We start from the raw sequence: 13,653 nt of genomic DNA on the forward strand, positions 1-13,653 counted from the left end.
AGTAAGTCAAAAGGAAGTTCAGAGAGGTCAATCAACTTGCCCAAGGGCACCCAGCTGGTGCTGTTGTTTTGATCCACTGCACTGCTCTGGCATTTCAAATGGTGGGAGGGAGCCCTTTCTAACCTCTGACTTGCTACCAGCATTGGTGCTTGCTTGCTTTCAAGATTTTATTTACTTATGAGAGACACAGAGACAGAGAGAGGCAGAGACACAGGCAGAGGGAGAAGCAGGCTCCATGCAGGGAGCCCGATGTGGGATTCGATCCTGGGACAGGGATCACGCCCTGAGCCGAAGGCAGGCGCTCAACCGCTGAGCCACCTGGCGTCCCAGCATTGGTGCTTTATTTTTTTATTTTTATTTTAAAAGACTTTATTTATTCATAGAGACACACACATACACACACACACACACAGAGAGAGAGAGAGAGAGAGAGAGAGAGAGAGAGAGGGAGGCAGAGAGAGAAGCAGGCCCCATAAAGGAAGCCTAACACGGGACTCGATCCCGGGTCTCCAGGATCACACCCCAGGCTGCAGGCAGCGCTAAACCACTGCGCCACTGGGGCTGCCCAGCATTGGTGCTTTAAACCCATTCTGCCCAGTGGTCTCCTTGGGCTTTGCTCTTCAAGGACAAACATCCAAGGTAGTGTTTTTTTTTTTTTTTTTAAGTAGGTAAGTTTTCTTTCTCTCTTTCTTTCTCTTCCTTCCTTCTTTTCTTTTTTAAGATTTTATTCATTTATTCGTGAGACAGAGGGAGAGGCAGGCTCCCTGCAGGAGCCCGATGTGGGACTCCATCCAGGGACAGGGATCATGCCCTGAGCCAAAAGCAGATGCTCAAACGCTGAACCACCCAGGTGTCCTCAAGGTAGGTTAACATAGAGGCACAAGGCAAAACCTCTAGGAAGCCTCTTGTAATTTTATTAATTTGAAATATTACTATAAAGTGCTTAAGTATCTGAACAAAAGCCAGTTGGAAAGCTCCACAGAGGAGGGCTGGGGCCACCTTCTGTTACACGGAGGGAAGCCCAGGGTATGATCTGGGGACCCTGGGAAGCTGGCTGGCAAGGATTGAGCCCCACCTAGGACAAGTGATGTGTTTTGAGGAGAAGCAGACCCCAGTGGGGGGGGGGGTAGCCCTAATAAGCTTAAGGCAGGGTTTTGGGACTATTAACATTTTGGGCCATAATTCTTTGTTGTGGGGGTACTGTAGGATGCACATGATGGGATGGCTAGCAGTATCCCGGGGCTTTACCAGCAAGATGCCAGTAGCATCACCCCAGGTGCAACAATCAAAAATGTCTCTAGACTTGGCTAGACATCCCCAGGGGGCAAACTCACCCCCAGTTGAGAGCCAACGGTCTAGGGGTAATTCCGGCCCTTGCCAACCAGAGGTTCAGGAATGAATTCAGGCCTCTGAATCCTGAGGAGGGGCCTGCTTCTGAATTCTTTGAATTTACACAATTCTCATTGGTTTTACAGAGCAAAGGGAATAGGCTTACTCTCCCACTGGTTGTGCACAAGCAAGCACACTGCCCTGAAGAGCGCTGGCAGCCATCTTGTGACCATGAGGAAAATCAGAGCTAATGCTGTGAACAAATGGAGGGAGACTCACCCCGCTGACATTGTTGGGGAGCTGAATCAGGCAACTCTGAAGACGGCCTGGATTTCAAGCCCTTTCTTAATCTATTTCATTATTGTTTCAGCCAGCCCAAGTGTTGGGGGTGGGGTGAGGGGGTGGGGAGGTGGTCTACTACTCGTGCCCAGAGCATCTGACACACTATGAGTCTTCCTGACTTTATAAAACAAGGCCAGCTGTTCCAAATCTTAAAGACACTAGGCTGTTTCTTCCTGAAATCCTTGTGCCATACCTTCACATGACACAGTTAACTAAAGGATGAAAGACAAGCTAATAGTGTACCATTTTTGACAAGGACATTGATCCACCTCCCAAATCATAGTTCCAGTTTACTAGATGGTTCCATCTAGAACGTACACTGCCTTCCTCCTACACAAGTGTGAAGCCTAGGCTTTCAGACCAAGGTTATATGTGAGGCAGGTTGGCTTGGGTCCCAGCCATCCAGTGCCCATCACTACTTTACTGTCCATCATCTGGCACAGTCAGGAAGAAAGCAGTCCTTTGTATGCCTGGTTCCTGACCTCAGACAGAAAGAGCTGGTGCCTTAACCACCCCTTGGAAGCAAGGTGTGCAGGACAGCTGTTTCCAAAAGGACAAGTTCTGTTCTGGTCCCTCCTGGTGGGCTAGGTACAGGCAGGTCTGCTGGAGCAGTGGCTCTCAAACTCTACTGCACATAGAATTATCTAAAGTGCTTTAAAGTGCTGATCCTAGACCACATGCCAGATCAATTACATTTGAATCTCTGGGGTTGAGACTCGGGCATCAGCATTTTAAAAATTCTCCAGGTGCTTCCGATGTGCAGCCAAGTTGGAGAACCAGACCTTTAGAGTCCAGATCAAAGGTTCTCAAAGTGAGGTCCCTCATCAGCAGCTTTGTCATCCCCTGAGAACTTGCTGTAAATGCAAATTCTGCAACTCTACCCCAGACCTACAGATTCAGCGGCTCCAGGGGTGGAGCCTCACCATTGCTTTTAACAAGCTTCCAGGTGATTCTAATGCATACCAAAGTTTGAAACCACCACTCTAGTGCCATTGCCTGTAAAACTCTACTGTGCAAACTGATCACCCTGGGATCTTTCTTGAAATGTAGACTCCGACTCAGGAGGTCTAGGGTAGGACTGAGTATGCTGTTCTAGCAAGATCCCAGGTGATGCTTATACTGTTGGTTCCATAGCACATTTTGAATTTGGAAGGGCTACAGAGAGCGCCTATATGCAGCCAATGGGGTTGCATCCTTGCTCACAAGACTAGAAAACTGACAGTCCTTTCTGCCAGAAAACCCAGGCCATTCACTGGTTAGCTGCTGCAAAACCAAATCAGGGTTCCTGCAGTCATCCCCCAACATCTGATTGACGGCTAGTGAGTAATGTCATCCAGGCAAGTCAACTTACCCATATTGTCAAGGCATGTTCCTTGCTACTTTGTCTATAGGGTTGCAGAATTTGCATTTCCAGCAAGTTCTTTGACACTAGTCAAATAGTTCCAGACCATACAGGGAGACTTCCTGACGTGCCATCAGCTCTTTCTTCCAGTAGAATCTCTAAAGTCCTTCCTCCCCTCAATATGCCACAGAGACTAATAGTCTTCCATGTCTGATGAGCGTGAAGGGGACAGCCTGTCTGTCACTCACACTTCGGGACGTTACAACACCAGCCTATGGAACTGCTATGGACCGTGAAGAGTGTGACGGATCACATTAAGCTTTTTGCCTTGGCTGCTGGGAAGCTCAGAGCTCCTCCCAGATGCCCACAGACCTTCCCATGGTACAGCTGGAATTGGGATCTCACCCAGTTTCCTTCATCTCTCCAGCTGCTCCTTTTCCCTTTTGATCCTTCCAGTCCCAGCCAACCATAAATCTTCAATGTCATTGTCATAGTCATAAAAACGTCTGTGTCCCCTGCCCCCGTGCCGCCCCCGCCGTGTTGTGACCTTCCAAGCATTACCTAACTTCTCTGTCCTTCAGTTTCCACATCTGTAAGATGAGGATAATTAGTAGTGCCAACCTCACTGTGAGGATCAGGTAAGTTACTAAAGGCCTGGCACACAGCATGGGATCAATATCACTTAGTGTATTTCTTTATGATCCTGAGCATGCTGAAGTCCTTTATAGAATATGTCAATACCCCATTCTTATCACCAGGACAACCCTCACAGGGACCTGCTCTCTCAGCTGGGGCCCCTCCCAGTGAGATCCCAGGCCTGGCCAGCCTCCCCAATGCCCCTGATGGGACAGGGGGCTCCCAGGTGTGCTGCCCACTGTGTGGGGCTCACCCACCTTGGCTGTCCAGGCCGATGTCCATGACACCATGTTTGACCTTCATGTGTCGGCTCAGGTTGCCTTTGAGGTTGAACTTGCTGGAGCAGTAGGGGCACTTGAAGGGCTTGCTGCCCGCGTGCAGATGCATGTGACCCAGCAGGTTGTACATGCGGTTGAAGGACTTCCCACACACCTGCAACACACCAACTTGGCATCAGGAGACCCTGGAGCCTGCCCGCCCTCCTAGAGCCCCTGGTGGGGCTGGAATCCCATTCACTCTGGACAGCACTCACTCCGTCCCCTCCTATGGGACCCTAAAGGCCTGAGAGCTGGAGAACCAAGCTGCTCATTCTGGTCTCCCTGATCAGGAGTTTCTAGAACCCCAGGGCTGGGCTCTTCCACCACAGAGTCCTACCCCTGGGCTTTCTCCCTCCGGAGACCCTCACCCCTTCCACAACTCCCAAAGCAATACCACTTCTGAACACCACAGCCCACAGCGACCCCCTCAAGCCCAGGCATTTTCACCCAAACCTGGGTCCCTTGCTGGCACTGGCCAGGCAGGCTCTGAGGTAGTGCTGACTCTGGGCCACCCATGGGGACGTCCTGCTTTGGGTCCCCAACAGCCTGGTACCTTGCATTTGAATGGCTTCACAGGTGAGTGTACAATCATGTGGGTCTTGAGGGTTTGCTTCTGGACGAAGGTCTTGAAGCAGATGTGGCACTGGTAGGGCCGGACGCTGGTATGGATCAGCATGTGCCGCTTCATGTTTGCCTGCAGGGTGAACTCCCGACCGCATACCTCGCACTTGAACTCCTTCACGCCCTGGCAGGGGGTGGTGGTGGGGAGAAGGTGTGATAGTCAGGCTACGGGATGGGCACAACCTCTGGAAGTGTGAGTGTGTGTGTGTGTGTGTGTGTGTGTGTGTGTGTGTGTATAGGGCATGGTGTCTGGGTATATGCACAGCTTCTGGGAAGCGACTTCTTGGGGGTGTTCTGGATGGGAACAACTTGTTGAAAGCCACCGGGAGAGTGTCAGGTCAGGGCCACTTACTCCAGGAAGCCTTCCAGTAACAGGCAGAGACTGGCTGAGCCTTATTGTTCCTACACACCTGTCTCTTGCTCACCTGTATTTCTAGGTTTGTACCAGCACACCAAGGCCAATTCATGTTCATTCATTCATTCGTCCAGCAACCATTTACTGGGCATCTGTGGCAACTAGCATCACACAGGCACCAGGGATCTGTGGCCAAGAAGACAGCTGTAGCCTGGCTGCTGTGCTCAGGTCAAGGGCATGTGTATGCATTTTCCCCTCAGTGTTGTGGTCCTTCTGGTTCACTGACCCTTTTGAGAGTATGACAAAAAGTATAGACATTCCAGGAAAAATGACACTTGGATCTTGAACACAAGAGTTCTCAAACCTCTGGAGCCTATCCACTTGACCCCTTGAGGCTATTCCAAGCTTCCCTGGTAATAAGAACCACCTTGTTGCACACCCAGCATCTCGGGAGAGTCCTCCCTGGAGATTCTGGGCCAGTGAGCCCAAGAATGTTTATTCTCAACAGGACCCTCCAGTGATTCTTCTCACTGAAAGAGTCTGGGACACTTGGCCCTAGGAGACAATGATTCCAGTGGAAAACCCTCCGGTTTGACTGTAACATGTTCTTCCACTGTCTAGAGGTGACCCCAGAGCAGGAAAGGGTGTGGTAAGCACAGGGGGGCTGGTGTATTGTCTGGGGAGGAAAGTTAAGACAATAGTTGGGAGCTGACCTCTTTGCTGAGGCAGTAATCTAGGAGACCCCCAGAGGGACAGATGGGTCAGACTCTATGTGTGGTCGCAGCAGCTGTCCCAACTGCTTATTCGGCACAAAGTTTCTTACTATAAGCAACCGGTGCCTGGGTCTGTTTCTTTGAGCAAAAAGGGGCTCAAATGCTGGCCTGTCACACTGAGGAGGTGTCTGACCACCAGGGGGCCTTGCCTTGGGGCACTTGGTCTCTAAGTGCATGATGTATGCATTGTGCAAATGGAGGCTGATGACAGGGATATTTTCAATTTTATCAGCCTTTTTGTTTTCAGTTTTTCTTCGAGATATTATTTCTCTCTTAACACTTTGCAGACTCGTGGGGATTTTTAGTAGGGGAGAAAAATGGCACATAAAGGGCACATGTGCTTATCACTCCCACTCTCTCCCCTGAAGATGCGCAGTCCAGCAGTCATCTGGTTTCACTTGATGCAGGGTCTGCTTTTACGGCTGAGCTCATCTGCTTCAGAATCCTTCTTAACATCACGTTCTGGGCAGCTATACCAACTGACTGCAATAAAGCCTACTAATCATCTCTGCTCTAGCAGAAAACGTTCCCAGGGTGGGGAAGGCTGGTTTCTTGGCCTGGCTACTGCTCTCCCCATGCACTGCTGTTTCCACTGTGAGAGGTGAGGACAAGGGTTGGATGCAATGTGTCCCTATGGCTGCCATTAGGGAAAGAGGGAACTCTGTGCACATTGAGCTTCAGAGCGTGAAGTTGGTTGGATTTGGGGTGGAAATGATGGGGCAGACCAGACTTAGGCTGTGGGACCCCAGAGGCCTCATCTTATCTGCCTGGACAGCAGGGCCTCTGGGAGGGGGTGACAGTGGCTGGAAGGCAGGGTGGTCAGTGGCCTGAAGGGAGGGAGAGGACAGTAGGGGACAGTGGGCCAGAGTGGTATCCAAGGGACAGTGTAGACAAGGACATCATGTTCCATCTTCCATCCCTACAAACCGCTCTGCCTAGGTTAGTCATATTGCACTTTTCCATAACAGATATTTTTCCTTATATCTGTTCCCCTTTAAAATGAAATATATTTAGCTTTTTCCTAAAGGGAAGTCACAGGTTCTGATACAGTTCTGTAATAACAAGGAGCAGAGGAAATCCGCTCTACTTCTGACTATCTTGTCCACTGCCCTGTGGCCTCTTGGCCTCCACCCTCCCTGGAAGGCAGAGTGCTTCAGTGATTATCTAACTGGGTTCCCTGGGTCCTGCAGGGGTTCCTCCAACATTTCAGTCACAAACTTTAAAAAAAATAAGTTTTACTTAAAAAAAAAAAAAAAAACAAAACCCCTAATTTCAGGGCACCTGGGTGGCTCAGTCAGCCAAGTGTCTGACATCAGATCAAGTCATGATCCCAAGGTTCTAGGGTAGAGCCCCAGGTCGGGCTCCCTGCTCAGCGGGGAGTCTGCTTCTCCCTCCCCCTCTGCTTGTGTGCACATGCGCATGCTCTGTCTCTCTTGTTCTCAAATGAATAAATAAAACCTTTTAAAAAAATCATAAAAAGGGCAGCCTGGGTGGCTCAGCGGTTTAGCACCGCCTTCAGCCCAGGGTATGATCTTGGAGGCTCAAGATTGAGTCCCATGTTGGGCTCCCTGCATGGAGCCTGCTTCTCCCTCTGCCTGTGTCTCTGCCCACCACCCCCTGTATCTCTCATGAATAAATAAATAAAATCTTTAAAAAAAATCATAAAGTCTCCTAAATTTGATTGTATTTTTTTCTATTACTCCTCCAAATGAATATGGAACTATAAACATAAGAAATGTTCATCTGTGTCCCATGTTCATCTACATTGCCCTCCTAATGATCTCCAGTGGTACTTGGGGAAGCACTGGATGAAGGACCTACAGGAGGAGAGTCCCCTGGGGGAGGTGCCCCCCAGGGAAGGAGGCAGGGAGAGCGGCAGGCAGCCCTACCTTGTGGGTGAGAGAGTGCTGCTTGAGGTGGTGGATCTGACTGAACTCCATGCCACACTCCGTGCACACGAAGGGGCGCACGTTCTGGTGCTTGAGCATGTGGTTCTGCAGCTGGCTGCGGTAGTGGAAGGACTTGTCGCACTCGAGGCACTGGTAGAGGGTGGGGCCCTGGTGAGAGGCCAGGTGGCGCTTGAGCTGGGTCAGGGTGGAGAAGTCCAGGCCGCACTCGACACAGACATGGCAGCGGCCGCTCTCGTGCTTCACTTCGTGGGCCTTGAGCTCGCTGGGGTAGGCGAATCCACGGCCGCAGAAGTGGCAGCTGTAGGGCTTGACCTCAGAATGCAGCAGCATGTGGCGCTTGAGGTGGCTGGTCTGCGTGAAGGCCTTCTGGCACACCTGGCACTTGTGGGGCCGGGTGCCCTGGTGCGTCAGCAGGTGTGTCTGCAGGTGGCTGGGCTGCTTGAAGAGCTTGCTGCAGTGCGGGCACGAGTGCGGCTTGATGCCGTTGTGACCGAGGATGTGCGTCACCAGGTTGTACTTGGACGTGTAAGACTTCTCACACATGCGGCACTGCCAGCGCTTCTGGCGGTCACCCGCCTCCACCAGGTACGAGTCGTCAATCTGCACGTTGATGTCCAGCCGGTCCAGCTGGGCCTTCTTGTGGCGCTCCACCGTTGAGCCCGCCGAGTCGGCCTCGAACTCTCCTGCCTCCTGCCACACGAAGCCCTGCTCTGGCTTCACCGGCTCTGGGGACTCCATGGTGCGGGCCTCGGGATCACTCAGGGGGGCCAGGTGGGGTGGCTCAAAGCCACACTCGGGGGGCAAGGCCTCCGGCCCGGGCAGCGCCACGCCGGGCTCGGGAAAGCCATCCCGGGCCGGGTCAGGGAAGTGGGGGTCATAGGGGGCTGTGTCCAGCTCCGGCCTTGGGGCTCGGGGCAGATGCCGCAGCGTCCGGGGCTTGCGGCTGAAGGCGCTGAGGTCGATCATCTTGACGGCGCTGCTCTGCACCAGGGCCTCGCAGCCGCCACCGGCCACCTCGGCGGGGGCCTCTGCGGGGCCCGCATCCTTGTCGTCCCCGGGCACGGACACCTCGTAGACCTCTTGCTCTTCCTCCTCTTCCACCTTCTCAAACTTGACCTTGGGCACCAGCCGCACAGGTGGCCGCGTCTTCCGCCGGGTGTGCTTCTCGAAGGCTGCCTCTACCTCCAGCACCTCTTCTTCTGCTGGCTCCTCCAGGGCCCTCCCATTGCAGGCCAGCTGGTAGACGTCAGGTCCCGGAGGCCCGGGCTCCCCGATGGCCGTCGCCGACAGCTCGGGCCCCAGGTCCGGGTAGAAGGCTTCGGCGCTTATGGTGGCTCCAAAGAGCTCATTTTCCGAGACCAGGCCCAGCACGGCGGCCTGAGCCAAGGACAGCACCACCACGGCATCCGTCTGTGTCCCTGAGTCCATGAAGCCCTCCATCCCGTGGCGGCCGGCTAGGAGGGCATCGCTGCGGGAGGGAAAGGGAACATCAGTACTGCCGGCTCCGCGCTGCACACATGACAGACAGACACACACATTCAGCAGGGGCTCGGCTGGTTCTGGGGGCGTGTGTCCCTGGGTGTCTTTCTCCTCCTGCCTGGGCAACAGGACGCACTTGTCATTACGGGGAGCGATGACGCCCTCTGCGTAGCTGCCCATCTTCTCCATCTCCCTGGGGGATATCAGATGAGCCCTGCCCCCTTGCTGGCCTGAGTCTTCCCACCTGCAACAGGAAGGTTGAATTTCCACAGCGGTTCTGCAAGGGGTCTTCAAAAAGCTGATTTAAGGGACGCCTGAGGGGCTCAGCCGTTGAGCGTTGCCTTTGGCTCAGGGCGTGATCCTGGGTTCCAGGATTAAGTTCCCATCGGGCTCCCTGTGGGGAACCTGCTTCTCCCTCTGCCTATGTCTTTGCCTCTCTCTCTCTCTGTGCCTCTCATGAATAAATAAATAAATCTTTAAGAAAAAAAAGCTGATTTAAAATTGCAAAAACTAGGGGCACCTGGGTGACTCAGCGGTTGAACGGCTGCCTTTGGCTCAGGTCGTGATCCCAGGGTCCTGGAATCGAGTCCCATACTGGGCTCTGCAGGGAGCCTGCTTCTCTCTCTGCTTATGTCTTTGTCTCTCATGAATAAATTAAAAAAAAATCTTTAAAAAAATTACAAAAAAAATAAAAGATTCTTCTCTTTTAAAAATCGATTTTAGGGAACCCATCTACTCAAATGCAATATACACCTCCCTCCAGCACATTCTGTAGCCCTACTGGCTTTGTTCCCAAGGTAATTAACTTTGCATAGGCCTGGAGGCCATACAGTGAGGTGTTAAACCACCGCCACCATTTGTGATGGCTTGACCATATGAGGGAGGTGTTTGGTTTAAAAAAATATATATATATATATATTGGGGTGTTTGGGTGACTCAGTTAAGCATCTGCCTTTGGCTCAGGTCATGATCCCAGAGTCCTGGGATCAAGCCCCCCAACTCCCATTTGTCTGGCTCCCTGCTCAGAGGGGAGTCTACTCCTGCTTCTGCCCTTCCCACTGCTTGTGCACACACAGGCACATGCACTCTCAAATAAAATGTTAAAATATATATATATATACACACACATATTGCCAGGAGGGGGAGCTGAGGTGGGGATAAAATAAAAAATATATTTTATATTATATAAATGGCAATAAATTGGCAAAACCAAAGCAACACACAAAAATAAATTAGGTGCCAAGGTCGATCTCAGTGGCTACCACCTATCTATTAAGGCTTATGCTACACGACTGTGTCTTTCACAACAGGTGATTGTTCTGGATTCCCTAAGTATCATACATTTAGATATCTAAATTTATGCCAATTAAAAATACAGCTTTCATCTGATTTGTACACTGGAATTCCAGGTAAGAAGATGTGGTGTGATAGAAGGGCCTGTGCTGGCCAACACGTTTGAGAGAACTGTCTGAAATGAATGCCAGGTTCATGGGCATGCTCCTCTGGCCTAAAGGGTTCTGAAAAAGCCGACGCACCCACCGTCTGGGTCCAAACCCCAGGTCTGAGCCCCAGCACACTGGCCCCCTCCCTGCCTTCCCAGGGGCGCAGCCTGAGCAGCCGGCCTTTGCCGGTGGGTACTCCCCTCCCCCGCCCCGCTGAGTCCCAGCTCCTCTCACCAGCCTGCCAGGCTTCCCTCAAATTCCACCTGTTCCTGGGACTCCTTGGGCCTCCCCCTCCCCCAGGCCCTGGCACCCTCTCTGGGCCTCCGGGCCTCCCCAGGACTGTGGTATGTGCCCCAGATGTGAGTGGCCCTCCTGCCTGGCCTGGGATACTTGTCAGGGTTGTAAGGCCCACCCCTGCTCAGCGCAGGCACAGCAGAAGTGCTCCAGGGGCGGGGGAAAGACATTACTGGGGTGTCTGGGGCCACCTTGCCTGCTCTGCTCTGTCCCAGGATCAGGGTCAGGGTCAAGCGTGGTAAGCTGCGGCCCTTCCTCAGGAAACCGGCTCCCGGCCCTCAGGCCTTGTGTCTTCCTCCTCCCACAGGCCAGGGGAGCTTCCCCTTCCTGAAGCCGGCTAAAAATAAAACACCCCAGAAGGAATTTAGCTTCCTTGAGATGGACACTAAAGACTAAACTATTAATCTGGAGGTAAGGCTCTTGTGGGAGGGTCAGGTGGAATGGAAGCGACCTGGGTCCAGGGTCCATCTGGAAAAGGGTGGAGGGGCTCACCTCCTTCAGCAGCCCTCATGCCCCTGTTGGTAAGAGCCCCCCAGTTGGGGGGTCAGGCAGCCTGGGCCCAAGTCCAAGCTCTGTCACTGACAACGCACCAAGAAAGGTCCCGTCTGCACCTCAGTTTCTCCATCTACCTACCCACGGGATGGAGGCACCTACCTACACAGGGAAGGATGGCCAGAGCTACGAGGTCATAACTAGGTGACGGTGATTCGTTAATTATAAAGCCCTCACCAAATGGAAACAATCAACTTCTTTGCGCAGATCTCTGGGCAAATAAAGATCAGATTTTCCTGGTCAGATTTTTCTGACAAGGGCCACAGAGCCTAGAGAGGTCTCCATCCCGGGGCCCCCAATTCAGCAAAGGTTGGGGTGCTTCTGGGATGAGAACTCATTCATTTCTCTGCACAACAAATGCTTGCTACTACGTCCCTGCTCCAGGTCAGGCCCTGCGCTTGGAGCTGTGAGTACAGGAGGTAGGGTCCCTGTCCTCACAGAGTCTTCAGAGGAGACTGCTGTGCCTGCCACGGCCACGCCATGGGGCAGCATCATTCCCCCACTCTCGGCCACCAGTCTGACACAGCACCTGGACGCAGCCCTCACTCCGGCTGTGGGTTTGAGCAAACAACAAGCTCAGCGCTTTTTCTGGACTTCGCTGAAGTCAGGGCCAGAGAGGGAGCAACTGATCCCCAGCGGCGGCAGAGCCTATGCTAGGACGTGGCCCTGGGTATGTTCAAAACCAGATTTTGGCCATTTCTTGCTCAGGTACATCCCATAGCATCCCAGGCCTGTTTCTTCATCTGTGTGGAAGGGGAGCAGGGCCTACTCGTGGGGTGGTGAGAAGAGATGAGGACGTCAGTGTAAATATTTCCTCTCTGTCCCTTGTCTCCTCCGCCCCAAAGTTGGCACCCTCTCCTCCTGGCTCTGTCAAGGGAATGGGAGCAAAGAAATTATCACTCTGGCAGCAGAGGAGCCGTGGGAGCCCAGGGGCACGTCTGGTGTAGTCCCCTGTGTGGCGGGTCATCATACACTTTACCATCCCTGCTAATGATGGCGCCAGCCTTTGGCCAGGCAGGCATCCCCTTCCTGTGGGAGCAGGCAGGCAGTTTTGACTTTGGCATCAGTGTTTCTGTAACAGGAAGGTAAAAGGGGACCTGCCCGGGGTTCTTGTTCACGAGAGGTTTGTGCCCAAGTGCGGTGGGACACAGAGGTGCCAACAACTAACCACAAATCTGGACAGAAGGGCGAGCCAGCTTCCTATTACCGGTGCTCACAAGGTCCCAGGTGAGCCATGTAATTGTAAAAACAACCCATGGGAGGGTGCGGGTAGGATGCACCCCATTTCACAGCCCAGGAATCCAGGGTCTGAGTCACATGCTTGAGTAGGACCCTGTCAGGGCAGAGCTGGGTCTATACCCAGGCCTGTGGGCCCACAGCCAGGCCCCATCTGGGCCCATGCCTCTGGCTCTGCTCCATTGCACAGCTCTGGTAGTCATGTCAAGACTCTGAGCCTGGCATCAGCTCCCAGGTGCTGCCCTGTGGTCCCCAGGTCCCGAGGAGCCCGGTAGGTGCTCATGAGTTCCAGGCAACCTGCAACGGGGAAGCCTGAGTCATCCCTGTCTGGCTGGTCCGCTGGGTCCCCTCCATGGGTCTCTACTCAGCAGCAGCTGGAAGCCTGGCCAGTCAGACCGCTGCTCTTCCTGAGAACTGGAGAACACTTACTTGCCTGAGCAGAACACATATCTGCCTCTATAAGTGCATGTTCATTCAGTGTGGTGGCCAGGCTGGCTGTGCGTGCACGTGTGCGTGTGTTTCAGAGGGTCTCTGTTAAGACAGAGGCCTAGAGAAAGAAGACAGAGGGAATCTAATTTACTTGCATTTTGCATGCGTCTTCCGTCTACCATACACAGAAACAAGTGGAGGGAAGGCAGGGACTCTGCAACCCAGTGTCACTATTTTTCATCCTCCTAGGTCATCTTTTTGGAGCCCCTCACCCCTGCAACACACACACACACACACACACACACACACACACACACACACACACTGGCTACAGCCCTTATTTTATGCCCTAGCTTGAGGCTGCCCAGGGCAGGAGAGCCGGCCAGGTGTGCACCAGCTGTGTACCCAGCACCCCCTCCTCAAGGCTTCTGCTGCCATTGGCCTGGGGCTCCCCTGAGGTGCCTCCCCTCTTAGGCAAGGCCTTCCCCCCACACCACTTGTGCTGGGCCTCAGGGTCCCATAGAAAGGGAGCTCAGACCTTCCTGGGCTATCTGCAGCCTGGCTAGGAGGTGAGGGGCATCCATCTGGGCAGGATG

The 13,653-nt window shown here is 53.1% G+C and overlaps 1 protein-coding gene across 6 annotated transcripts in view; it reads right to left on the minus strand.

The window, feature by feature from the left end:
- ZNF710 (zinc finger protein 710) overlaps nucleotides 1–13,653 on the minus strand; it is a 66,090-nt gene that overhangs the window by 653 nt on the left and 51,784 nt on the right. For 5 of the 6 annotated variants that reach the window (XM_055326455.1, XM_055326456.1, XM_055326457.1 and 2 more), the window contains 3 exons: nucleotides 7,605–9,093; nucleotides 4,520–4,711; nucleotides 3,907–4,081 (listed from right to left, as the gene is read on the minus strand). In XM_055326455.1, coding sequence (XP_055182430.1) covers nucleotides 3,907–4,081; nucleotides 4,520–4,711; nucleotides 7,605–9,065 — 1,828 coding nt within the window. In that variant the 5' untranslated portion in view covers nucleotides 9,066–9,093. Of the gene's footprint in view, nucleotides 1–3,906; nucleotides 4,082–4,519; nucleotides 4,712–7,604; nucleotides 9,094–9,240; nucleotides 9,349–13,653 lie in introns of all 6 variants that reach the window. The other variant, XM_055326453.1, reaches the window with a different exon arrangement.

This window comes from Nyctereutes procyonoides, unplaced genomic scaffold (assembly GCF_905146905.1).
Source record: "Nyctereutes procyonoides isolate TBG_1078 unplaced genomic scaffold, NYPRO_anot_genome, whole genome shotgun sequence".
NCBI classification, from domain to species: Eukaryota; Metazoa; Chordata; class Mammalia; order Carnivora; family Canidae; genus Nyctereutes; species Nyctereutes procyonoides.